Source organism: Ruditapes philippinarum, unplaced genomic scaffold (assembly GCF_026571515.1).
Source record: "Ruditapes philippinarum isolate M1 unplaced genomic scaffold, ASM2657151v2 ctg2387_1_1_1_1, whole genome shotgun sequence".
NCBI lineage: Eukaryota > Metazoa > Mollusca > Bivalvia > Venerida > Veneridae > Ruditapes > Ruditapes philippinarum.
Window position 1 is genome coordinate 1 of NW_026857787.1, and position 14156 is coordinate 14156.

Consider the following 14156-nt stretch of genomic DNA (forward strand, 5'->3'; position numbering starts at 1 on the left):
TAAAGTTAATCAAACATACTTTATTTCTGCTATGCTTGTTTTTTTATCATGATGAAATCTTATAAAATTAAACCGAAATATGATCGTAATGGCAAACTTACTTACAGCACTCTGGTATAAAAATTAGAATACGCTCAAAAGCAAAAGAAAATAAAAACATGGAAAAGGAAAAAATGGAAAGTTCTGTAAAGATATACGCTATATCCAACAATAATATGAATAATAGATTTTGCTCTTGGTCTTTAAGATTGTGGAGACGTTCAGAATGTAAATATGAAGCATGCAGCTAATAGGACACTTTTGAATGGTGACACTAAAGTCAACGATACGGCAGAAGTTACGTGTGATTTAGGTTACTACGATTCTTACCAGAACCAAACAACGGGTGTATCAAAACGTACACTTATATGCTCTAACACGGGGAAATGGACAAATACTTCCAAATGCGTTCCTAAAGGTTAACTATATATTCTGATTATATATTTTTATGATTTTTTGATAATGCTTGTATAATATTAAAATTGTTTTATCAACCATGTAAAAGTGAACATCCGAAAGCGCAAAAGTATAGGGGGCAGGGGACCTAAAAATGAAAAAAAAAATGTATTTCAGTGTGACCAGAAACACATTTCCAAACATTTCAAAATCTGTTTCACAGGCAGATAACCAGTTGCACAGCATTATTCAATGATATATGACAAACACTGAAGAAAATAATAGTTTGCATGCATTGCTCCTTCAAAAAATGACTGACAGCAATTTATATTTACCCCCACCCAGCCAAAATCACACCTAAAATATACCAATATGGGCAATCTTCATGAAGGTGCAGCATACTCCAGAATCCGCCCAATTCCTTTACAGTGCAAGCTATGGCATTTTCAGAAATGACCAATAAAGTGTCTGTCATACGTTTAGATTTTTTTTTTTACAAAATTTATCTGAAATTTCTTACTTGTTTGGCACCAACTGTCAAAGCTTGATTTTTAACTTTTTTACCTCCATTCGGAGAGTCAGAAATACCTACAAAGCTACAAAATGCTTAGTTTCGGGTAAAAACCCAAAAATACTTCTCACTTCCTACACACAAACAAGAAAGAATTACAATGACAGAGAAATATCAGAAGTTATCAGTACCTTCAAAACACCATGTCTGAGTTATTAAAAAAATTGACCGGGGCCATCTTTCGAATATGTCCCCTGCCCCCATAATACAAAAGTTAACCTTATCATTTTTCCCATCTCTCTTTTTGTATATGTATAAATACTTATCAATGCATGGATTCACTAAAAAATTACTTTAAAAATGACTGTCTACTATATCAGATTGCCATGATGTTAAAGTCATCACCATAGTTCATGCGGCACAAAGGCGTTACAATGACACAAAATTCAATTCTACAGCAGAAATAGATTGTAAAGATGGATATTATAATCCAAGAGAAAGTCAAACAACTGAAACATCAACTGCTATAATCAGATGTTCTGAACAAGGAACTTGGACCAACATACCTAGTTGTATACGCAAAGGTATTTTTAACTACTCAACTCTTCTACGCTTCAAGATTTTTATGATTTAGGGGATATTACTATACAATAATAACTAGTACAGTAAACCTCATTTACTGAGAACACGGTTATGATAGCAAACTTCCGGTTAATACGGAACAATTTGTTTGGCCCGAATTCACCCTTTCTTTATTAAATATAAAAAAAAAATTATTATAGAGAACACGGTTATTAGGAATAAAGATTAAAACTTGCCCGAATGTACCGTTTATTGTTGTGTGTACTTTAAATTTAATTTCTAAGGGCAGTACGTAATAACTTTCTAGTTAGGATATTTCGGCAAAAAGCCGTCTGTTTTCGGTAATCTAAACGGGAAGAAATGAGTATATTTAAAAAATTCATTTTGAAACTACAATCTGAAATTTCGGAATATGATTGGCCATGAAGATTGTAAAATTAGTGAAAAACATAAAGTATTTCTGAACGGTATACGGTCTCATTTGTAAAAAATTTTAAAGGATTTTTGGGAAACAACTATCTACATTTATAAGTTAATTAACTATCAAGTTAAGTTACAGATACTTAAATTCTGTTTAACCATGCCTCTTTCTACACATTATAATTCAATATTACTACAGATTATTTTACGCTGCTTTTGTAGCGTGTACCGAGCTGTTGATTAATCATTCAAGTGCTACAAAATAAAATGATTTTAAATCACAAGATTCTCAAACGCAAATATATAATTTTTCTTGGGATACTTATCCGAAATGATTTGAAATATTTTATATAAATTTCCTTCTGGTTTCTTAACCTTTTGATTATATATTAACTTAATAAAAACTCTAGAAATTATGAAATGCAAAAATAACAATCTTCAACTAATACTTAAATCATCCAAAATATATATTTCATAAGCAATAAAACACTATTTACTATTACTTTCAAACTAAAATTTACATTCCTAAACCTATCTCTTATTTCTAACTTTTATATTTCAAATCAACAAACTCTTATCATAAAACGTTCAAAAACCGATTCTTCAAATAATGTCTTCAAATAAACTCCTCTCTATCAAACACTTGTCCAAGAAGTTTTACTTAGGCAATAAGGTATTTTTAGCACCAGTATCTAAGATGCCTGGCTACTAGTAAATACAATATTACCTATATCCAACTCTTGCAAGGACAACATGCAAACTAACTATTTAAATCATAAGAAGTAAAGATATTTTTAGCACCAGTATCTAAGATGCCTGGCTACTAGTTATTATAATTACAACTTAACGGTCCGGAGCCAAAACCAAATCTAAATTCTCAACATTGCGCACGCCCTTATATATGCCTGCGGTGCGTCATCCCCGCAGTGAATACAACAGTGATTTTGAATGGTTAAAATAATAAAAACGCTTCTTGATACTGATTTTAATTGAAACTTATAAGCGTCTGTAACTTGGATTAAATTTCCGAACAAACCATAAAACAAACAGATAAACAATTCAAATGATAAACACACTTGACAATTCTTCAAATATATATCGTTACAAAAGTATAATTACTAAATAACCTTATTTACCTATTGTTTATCCTGTTATCTTCACATAAAAATAAATTGTTTTACTGTACAAATGGCGAAATCATACTAAGGGGAGGTAATCAATTGAAGTATATGAAGTATAGGAATCATTTTCGTCACATTACCCACGCCTCCGACTTCATGCGTCCCGCATGTTCTTTTAAATAGCATAAATCTGTATGTCTTATGTAATCAACGTTTTAAAATAAAGAAAAACAAACACTTTCAAACATGTACTTGAATTATATTTTACATATACCGTTATGTAATGATGACATTAAAACAAAAACAAACTAAAAAAAATATGTTCCGAAATACTCAAGCTTCAGTAATTGTTCTCATGATTGATAATCTATTGTCTATGCTTTCTTACACCTCATCTCCATCTGTAACACACATTTCCCTTCTGTTATCATTCTTTTTACAACAACATCTTCTGGCTTAATATTCATACCCTTTGGAAGTTAATCACCAAGACTAATTGTCTGTTCCCTCTGATTTGCCCCTGATGTAATAGTTTCAAAACTCTGAAATACCTTCTTACTCTCTGACTTAATTGTCATTTCATGTGTTGATCTCCCATTTGTTTCAAGGTTCAGTTCACAATCTATATTAATAAGATTTTCCTCTTTTTCAGTTGTAACATTATTTTTCTGGATTGTCCCTGCCTTAGTTTGACTAGTTACCGCCTTGGTTTGACTTGTTAAGACTTTCTGTTTCTTAAACATGTCTTTTGATAATTCCATCATAGGACATTTTCTTTTAGGAACAAAAAGTGTTGGCTTTGTTTGCATTCTAAGAATACCTTTGTTCGATTTACTTTTTGTCTTTAATTTATTTCCATCACATTTAATATTGTCACTGCTTGACTCAAAACATATCACATTACTTTCACTCTTATTACTGCTTTCGTCTCTTCCACTTGTCACATCTAACATGTCATCTTCTAAACATATTTCTGGGTCCACATCCCAATCACTATCACTTGACTGTAACTCAACTAATTCTTCTTTTTCATTTTTCTCACTTTCTGCAATCTTTCCTTTTTCGTGAAACTTTTTTACATGTACTTTCAAATATCTCTCTGTCTTGAATGTTACTCCACACACATCACATGATATTCTTTCTTTTTCGTCACCTGCTCGTTTTGACATTTTATCTCTTGATAATGCTGACCTGGAAATAGAATAAATATAATCATTTAACCAATATGGGTTCTTTCTTTCCCTACCATATCTACTTTTACTTGATATTATTTCTTCATGATTCTCTATCTCTTGTTCGTCTATGGTTGTATCTTCCTGAAAAGAATCAGAAATAACTGGGCTCTCTTCAAATGTTAACTGTTTTGGTGCTTTTCGCATTCTGTTTGCATGAATGACCTGTAAAGAATTTGATTTTCCACAATTAACTTTGTATAAAACATCTGATAATATTTCTGTTACGGTATAAGGACCCCTCCAAAAAGAAGTTAATTTCAAAGAACATCCCAACTTCTTAACAGGAAAATATACAAACACATTTTCATCTTTAGCAAATTTTTCATATGATAATTTTGAATCATGAAATACTTTTTGACGTTTCATTGATTTTTCAGTAGTCTGCCTCACTAAATTATGAGCGGATTCTAATTTTTCTTGCAACTCCCAAACCCATTGAGAAGGGGGTATTCTTTTCATGTTTGGGGGCATTTCGAAAGCTAAGTCTAGGGGAGTATTAAATTCTCTTCCTAACATTAACATATTTGGCGTCATTCCTGTTGTCTCGTGTTCAGTAGATCTATAAGCCATCATAACATATGTGAGTAACTCATCCCAATTTTTATGATTTTCTTGAACATACATACTTAACATTGAAGCTAATGTTTTATTAAACCTTTCCACCATTCCGTCAGATTGAGCATAATATGGTGTTGTCCTTGTTTTCTTTATCTGTAATAAATTACATAATTCACGGAAAAGCTTACTTTCAAACTGTGATCCTTGATCTGAATGTATATTGTTTGGAATACCAAATCTAGTTATAACATTGTCAACTAAAATTTTAGCAACTGTGCTAGCTTCCATATTAGACATTGGAAAAGATTCAGTCCATTTGGTGAAATAATCGGCTATCACCAAAATATACTTATTTCCCGAATCAGTTTGAGGCAATTCACCTAGAATATCGATTGCAATTCTTTCAAACGGATAGCCACTCCTTACAATTTGCATCGGAGCTCTCTTTGTTTGGGTAGGACCTTTTCTCTTATTACATGCTTCGCATCCAGAAACATATCCCCTTACATCATTTTGAAGTCCTGGCCAATAAAATCTTTGCCTAATTTTACTTAAAGTCTTTCTAATACCAAGGTGACCTGAAGCTTTAATATCGTGAGAATATTGTAAAACTAAATGTCTTAATTTAAGGGGAACTATTGCTTGCCAATAAATAAGTTCGCTTCCTAATACTTCCCATTTTCTAACTAAAAGATCATCATGAATTTCTAATCTTGGCCACTGACTCCAAAGCGATTTTAAGAAGAAATTTTCACTTAAAATATCTTTGTATTCTGGTCTGTTACCAGTTTTTATCCATGTTTTAATCAACTGTATATTTCTATCTTCACTTTGAGCCTTTTGCAAATTTATTTCCCCATAACTATCTATGTTCTGTTCAAGTGAAGTAACCAAACATACATTGCTTTGAAATTCAGGATGGTTTTCAAGGCCGCATTGTCTACATGGAATTCTGCTCAAACTGTCTGCATTTTTATGAAGTCTTCCTGGCCTATGTTCTATAGACATATTATAGGCTGCTAATACCTCTAACCACCTTGCAACTTGACCTTCTGGATTTTTGAAATTCATTAACCAACGCAGTGAACCATGATCAGTCCTTACAGTAAAGTTTTGACCATACAAATAATGTCTAAAATATTTAACAAAGTAAACCAATGCCAACAACTCCTTTCGAGTTACACAATATTTTCGTTCAGATTTGGTTAAAGTTCTACTCGCATACGCAATAACGTGCTCGGAGTTACCAATTTTCTGTGAAAGTACACTTCCTATTGCAAAATTACTGCCATCAACATCTAAAATAAATGTTTTTGAAAAATCAGGATGAGCTAAAACTGGTGCTTCAGTAAGCATTTGTTTTAATTTGATAAAAGATTCTGAACAATCTTTGTTCCATAAAAATGGTTGACGTTTCTCTGTTAGTGTGAAAAGTGGTTTTGCTATTTCAGAAAAGTTGAATATAAATTTTCTATAGTAACTGCAAAGACCTAAGAACGACCTTACTTCATGAACATTATTCGGAATAGGCCATGTTTTTATGCTCTCAATTTTCTTTGGATCAGTTTTAATACCTGAAGCCGATACGACGTGACCTAGAAATTCCACTTCTTTAGCAAAAAGACAGCATTTCTTAGCCTTTAATTTTAAATTTGCTCCTTCCATGCGTTGAAAAATTGCTTCTAAATTTTTAACCATGTCTTCGAAAGTTTTTCCTGTCACAATTATATCATCTAAATATATCAAGCAAGTTTGCCAATGAAGCCCTGCAAGAACAGTTTCCATAAGCCTTTCGAAAGTTGCAGGCGCGTTGCATAAACCAAATGGCATAACTTTAAACTGAAACAATCCAAATCTAGTTGAAAATGCAGTTTTCTGTTGATGATCTTTTTCTACTTCAACCTGCCAATATCCAGAGGAAAGATCGAGGCTACTAAACCACTTTGAACCTGATAATTGATCGAGCGATTCGTCTATCCTCGGAAGCGGATATGCATCTTTTATTGTCACATTATTCAATTTTCTATAATCTACGCAAAAACGATGTGTCCCGTCTTTCTTCTTAACCATTACTACACCACTAGACCATGGACTTGAAGAAGGTTCTATAATACCTTTATCTAACATTTCTTTTATTTGTTTTTCAATTTCTTTATTTAAACTTTCTGGGACTCGGCGTAAAGGCTGTTTAATTGGTCTAGATTCTCCAGTTGGAATCTGATGTCTCACTATGCCAGTTCGGCCTATATCAGTTTCGGACTCGGAAAAAATATTTGAATATCTACTTAACAATTCAGCTACTTGCTTACTTTGAGATTTATCAAGGTCTTTGACAGATCTTTCATAGAGATCTTTCATATGTTCTGGTATTTTTGAAGACTCTTCACTTTTATTTGACAAAGTGTTGACGCTGATAATAGGACTTAAAGTTGCTAAATTAGTACCTGGATATAAGATTTGTTCTTCTTCAGAAAGATTCATTATTCTGATAGGGACATTACTATCTCCAAAAACTAAAGACTTTGCTATCAAACTTTTACCATATGTATGTTGATTTTCAACAGGTTCAACAATATATAACCCATGTTTTTGTATTAACTGGGGGTTGGAAACATTCCCCTGAATTAAAATTTCAGATCTAGGAGGAATGATAGATTTATCTTTTACAGAAATTCTATAGCAACCTATGCTTCCTCGACAATTTAAAGGACATGTTTTACCTTGAATCAGCATCGTGTTTTCGGCTACATTAATAGTTATATTATGAGTTTTCATGAAATCAAGTCCAAGAACAACATCAATATCAATATCTGAAATAACGACATTTGCTTGATATTTACAATTATTGATTTCAATATCAATACTTGTTTTACCTTTTGTATTTAAAGGTGTCCCTGATGCAGAAATAATGTCTTGAGTGCACATGTCTAAGTAATTCTTATACCCAAGTAATCCAAAGAATTCAGTCGAAATTAATGTAAGCGTTGCTCCTGTATCTAGAAGACAATTTGCTTTTTTACCATTTATAATAGCTGTAACATATAACCCTGAACCTTGCTTAGAAACAGAATAAGTTTGCTTAGAAGATGAATGACCGATGTGTTTTTCATTAGAAACTGTATTTTTAAAACGTGTTTTATTGTTTGGTTTGTTTGTTTGTTTGTTTGGATTTTTACGGCACGTCAACACATAACTGGCCATATCGTGCCGAATGCTATAATAGGCTCAAAATATTATATAAAACATTGTAAATGACAATAGAAATGAGCTAATTAGATCCTAGAATACAAATTTATCTCTTTTAAATAATCAATTATGTTTTTTGATGGAATTGTATTAAAAAGTTCTTTGAGTGAATTTACAGAATAAAATCTATTACGGGCCTGTGAAAAATCATGACATTCAAGAAGAAAATGCTTGACAGTAAAATTTTCATTACAACCTACACAGAAAGGGGCATTGTCATTTGTGAGGAGATAAGAGTGGGTAATTTTAGTGTGTCCAATTCGGCATCGAAGAAGAACTGTTTGATCACGGCGGTTTGACAGAGATAGAGATGGTGACATATCAAGAGATGGGTTAATATCGTGAAGTTTATTAAAAACGGCATTGTCCCAATTTGCTTTCCATTCAGATGATACGAGTTTATTTATAGCCGGTCTAAAATCACAAGCAGGTAACAATAAGTCAGTTTTTTGAAAATTTAATGATTGTTTAGCTAAAGCATCTACTTTTTCATTTCCTCGTATTCCTACATGGCTTGGAATCCAATATAATTTAACATATTTTGTTTTTAGTATATCATGAAATCGTAAAAGAAGTTTCTTTACCATGATATTGTCAGATTTTTTATTTTTAATGGATATTAAAACAGAAAGCGAGTCAGAAAATATCACAAATTTATCGTTGTTATGCTGTGCTATGTATGACAATGCTAAATCGATAGCTTTTGCTTCAGCAGTAAAAATTGATGCATTATCTGGTAACCTCATACTAGATGTAAAATTATTTTCAAACACAGCCGCACCTACTTTGCAACCTTCTTTTGAACCGTCCGTATAAATATGTATAAAATCTTCATGTTCTTCCTTAATTGCTAGAAACTTTTCTTTGAAATATTCAGATGAATTTGATGCCTTTTTTATATTTGAAAGGTTAATATTTATTTCCGGGGAATTATAAGTCCAAGGTGGAACATCCTCATCCTCATTTTGAAGAATACAGTCTGGATTAATTTTAAGTTTATCTAAATCATCTTTTAAACGAAGGCCTAATGGTTTAATTTCCTTTGGTTTGTTAACAAATTTTTCAGTATAACTTGGTTTGAAAATAATATTTTTAGCTGGATTTTTCCTATTAGATGAAATTCTAGTTGCATATTGAAGTGATAGCTTTTTACGACGAAGATAAAGCGATGGTTCCCCAGCTTCCGCATATAGACTTTCTACAGGTGAAGTGCGAAAAGCACCTAAAGCTAAACGTAAACCCTGGTGATGTATGGTATCTAGCATTTGAAGATATGATTTTCTTGCAGACCCATATACTACAGAACCATAATCTAATTTTGATCGGATAAGACTTCTGTATAATTTCAGTAATGTGGAAGAATTTGATCCCCAATTTGTACTTGATAAAACCTTAAGTAAATTTAAAGCTTTTAGGCATTTAGTTTTCAAATGTTTAATATGCGGTATAAAAGAAAGTTTTTTATCAAATATAATTCCTAGAAACTTAGCTTCATCAACTACTGGAATTTTAGAACCAGATATGTAAAGTTCAGGGTCATTATGTTGTTTTCGCAATCGGCAGAAATGAACACATTGAGTTTTTGACTTTGAAAATTTAAACCCATTTTCTATTGCCCACTTCTGAATTTTATCTAAATTTTGTTGAAGTTGCCGTTCAATTGTTCTCATACTTTTCGATCGATAGCAGATAAGAAAATCGTCTACATATAGAGAACAATCTATGCCTGGTGTAAGAGCGCTAGCAATATTGTTTATTTTAAGGCCAAAAAGTGTAACAGAAAGTATACTTCCTTGAGGAACACCTTGTTCTTGTTGGTGGTCTTGAGAAAAAGTTGAACCAAGTCTTACTTTAAAGTGCCTATCGTGTAAAAATCCAGAAATGAAAAGAGGAAGTCTGCCATTAAGTCCAGCATCCTTTAGATCTTTTAGGATACCATATTTCCAAGTAGTGTCGTAAGCCTTCTCAAGATCAAAGAAAATTGATACCAGGTGTTGTTTATTTACAAAGGCTTCTCTAATAAAAGTCTCAAGTCGTACAAGATGATCGTTTGTACTTCGCTGTTTACGAAAACCTGACTGAAAATTAGTGATAATTCCATTATTTTCTAGATACCAAACTAACCGATTATTTATCATTCTCTCGAATGTTTTGCAGAGGCAACTTGTAAGTGAAATTGGACGATAATTTGTAGGGTCAGTTGAATCTTTTCCAGTTTTAAGGATAGGAATAATCAACGCATTCTTCCAAGTGTTGGGAAATTCACCAGATACCCAAATTTTGTTAAAAATTTCAAGAAGCAAGTCTAAGGATTGGGGTGGTAAATGTTTAAGAAACTGGTAGTAAATTTCGTCCGGGCCTGCAGCACTATCTTTTGCAGTTTTGATTGAATAAATTAAGTCATCAATAGAGAAAAGGGAATTATAGTCTTCGTCGTTTGTTGAGGTAAAATTAATATACTCTTTCTCAGCTTTACATTTATGTTGTTGAAATGTATTTGTATAATTGCTTGAAGAAGAGTTCTTTTCAAACGTTTTAGCCAAAGTTTCTGCAATATCTGTTTTTGTTTTGGCATATTGGCCATTACCAGTTTTTAAGTGAACAGTTGGACTCTTTTTATACTTACCACTTATTTTTCGTACTGCATCCCAGACTTTCCTAATAGGAGTATTTGAATTAATATTTGAAACATAAGATTGCCATGATTGGCGTTTAGATTGACGCACTGATCTTCTAGCTTTGGCTCTAAATATTCTATAATTTTCAAGGTTTTCTGTTGTAGGGCTATGTTCAAACTTTTTGAGTGAAGCTTTACGTATACGAACGGCTTTTTTACATTCATCGTTAAACCATGGTTTTTTGATTTTGTTACTTTTATTATTTTTTTGTAATGGAATAACTTTGCAAGCAATCGTATGTAATGCTGAAGAGAAAGTTTCAGCTATATCATCAGAGGTGAAATCAAATTCATTTTTTGTTAGATCAATAGAACAGAGCCTAGTAAATGTTTCCCAATCTGCTTTCTTAAATTTAAAAATTTGACGTCCTTCATCTGGTATAGAGTCATTTGATGTAAGTAACAATGGATAATGATCACTGCCGTACTGGTCATCTAAAACTTTCCAATCGAAGTCCAAGTATATAGCAGAGTGGACAATCGAGAGGTCGATGCAAGAAAACGTACCTGTAGCTGGATGTAAATATGTAGGTGACCAATTGTTTAATAAACAAAGCTGAAAGTTATCTATCAATTTTTCAGTTATGTTACCCTTATTATTTGTAGATGTACTGCCCCACATAGGATTGTGAGCATTAAAGTCGCCTAACAAAAGGAAAGGTGATGGTAATTGCCGAACAATACTTTCAAGTTCATCACTTGTTACCGTTAAATTTGGAGGAAGGTATAAAGAACAAATTGTTAGTGGTCGATGTAAGGTCACCTGCACAGCTAAAGCTTGTAATTTTGTGTTTAGTTTTAATTCTTTTTGAGGAATGCAATTTGCGATAGCAATGCTTGTACCACCTGATGTTCTGGCGTTACTAGTGCATATATAATTATAAAGTGTATAATCTTTTATAGTGATATTATCTTTAGGAGATAACATAGTCTCCTGAAGACATAATACATTTGGAGAGAATTTTGATAATAGTAAAAGTAGATCATTATAATTTGACTTAAGACCTCGGCAATTCCATTGTAGGATAGAATGACTTCTATTATCCATTTTAAAGAATATTTATATCATTTAGGAAACTTTATTGGACTTCTGCTATTCGGAGTTGGAGGAGGGGAGAGGTAAAGATCCTCATCCTCCATCAATTGGGTGTCGTGAAGTGGATCGAACCGATTTTCTGTGTTGATCGGGTTCCGCATTGCTTTTTTCAACCGATCTGTGATGACAATTCGCTCTTTAGGCGATTGTTTTTGAATAACTTTCTCAGAAGATGCTATTTGAATGTTTGCGGTTTGCTTCTTTGGAGAAGACTTTAATGGTGACTGAGTCTGCACAGAGGTAGACTGCTTACTTTGTGAAGCTGTATGCTTTGTAGGTAATGGTAACTTAATTGGGGGGCATTGACATAAGTTGACCTGTACTGCAGAGTCAACCATCTTAACAGACTTTGTAACTGCAGCTGAATACGACAGTTGTTTTGGTCCTTGTGATTCAACAAGCTTTCGTGCATCTTGAAACGAAATATTTTGCGTGTACTTCTGACGAAGAATTTCTTTTTCCTTTAACCACAATGGACATGACCGGGAGGTGGCGTAATGCTCTCCTGCACAATTTGCACATTTAACAGGAACGTTACAAGTCTCATTTTTGTCATGGTTTGAGCTACATCTGCGGCAAATAGTCTGCCTAACGCAATTTGATTCATGATGACCAAATTTGAAGCATTTGTAACATTGCATTGGGTTTGGAATGTAAACCGCAACGCGAACGTTAAGGTAACCTACTCGTATCGATGATGGGAGAATGGGTGTGGAGAATGTTAGAATAAGGCTATTCGTTGGCAGTCGTTTACCATCTCTTGTAGACTGAATGCGCTTAACATTTGACACCTGCTGTGATTTTAACTCTTCAGCAATATCTGCTTCTAGCATTCCAGCAAGGTCAGAACATCTGATGACGCCCTTGCTGGAGTTTAGAGACTGGTGTGGTGTGGCAGTTGTGTCAATGTTAAAAAAGCTGGTACATTTCAGAATAATGTCCGATTGTTGTTTCCGCTCTACCTCTATCAAGAGTCCTCCATTGCGGAGTTTCTTGACAGATTTAGGTGTTCCAATTAAAGCCGAAAGTTGTTTTTCTATAATGAAGGGGCTAAGTTCAGTAAGTGATTTGGAGCCGTTTGATTTGATTATTAGAAAACGGGGAAAACTTCCATCAAATGAAATGTTACCACTTGAATCATCTTCTTGCGATTTTCGTTTTTTTGTTTGTATATCCATGATTAAAGGTATTAAAATTCATCTCCCGGGTTCCCCAGCCACCTCGGACTCCAACATGGGGATGTTCGATGGAGACGGCTATCCAGTCTCCGCACATCAAGGATACCAGAGAGATATACTCGCATAAATTGCAAATATTTACAACTTACACAATTAGCCCATTAGCCACCGCCTTCTTGGATATGTTATACTTTATTTATAATGTATATATGAAATATTGTTTTAACATAACGGCACCCATCATAGCAGTTTCAGTAGGAATTAAAGGTATACTAGAAACACAAGTAGGAATAAAAATTAAACTCAGATTTTTTTTTTATTTTAAATAATTTGTGTGCATCGAATTGTATTCATTTCGGGACCGTGTAAGATCAATGAAATTTTCAAGTATTTAAGAAATATATATCCAAGGGCAAGGCATGACCAGCCGATTGACCAAAGCCGGGCTCACTTGGTCACCCGTCTACCCTAAAGCAGAGGCCAAAGCAGTGTGTTAGGAGTACTGGAGATCCCTGGGTATCCTTCAACTACCAGGACCCTCTTTTCTAGGTTACGGGACGCTGCCCACGGCAAACAGGCAGTCTGGGTGTTGGCCATATGTCCGTCATACAGGCGCACAGCAGCGCACCCCCATAACGGACATATGTTACTCCTCCTCACCACGTAGAGGTACCCAAAAGAGGAGGTTATTGTTTGGACAAGTATATTGACTATGACCCTCCTTTCCACAGTTGAAGCATTTGAAACTCTTTGTTCTTGTTTCAGTCTTATTTGTATTTGAAAAAGTTCTTGTTGAACCTCTGGGGTTGAACGTATTTGTTTGATATCTATAGTTAAAATTATTTCGCTCTGATCTATCTACAGTACTTGATCTCTCTTTTTCAAAAGAATCAAACCTTTTCTTCAATTCTTCAAAGCTTTTAGTCAACATTTCTATAGCACTGTTTTCTTTCGAACTTTCTTTGACTTTATTAGAATTTAAAGATCTATAACTACCCTGTTTTTCAAAATGTTTTCGTTCAGCCCTATTAAAAGCTTCTAACTCAACTGCATGTCGAACAGCGTCATTTAGATTTAATGGTCTTGCTTGTTTTATT

General features: G+C 33.5%; 1 protein-coding gene across 1 annotated transcript in view; it reads left to right on the top strand.

The window, feature by feature from the left end:
- Positions 1-273: 273 nt before the first annotated feature.
- LOC132751022 (sushi, von Willebrand factor type A, EGF and pentraxin domain-containing protein 1-like) overlaps positions 274-14156 on the top strand; it is a 47851-nt gene continuing 33968 nt past the window's right edge. Inside the window, exons 1-2 of the mRNA XM_060741121.1 lie at positions 274-457; positions 1327-1530. Of these exons, the coding sequence (XP_060597104.1) occupies positions 274-457; positions 1327-1530 (388 nt within the window). The remainder of the gene's footprint in view (positions 458-1326; positions 1531-14156) is intronic.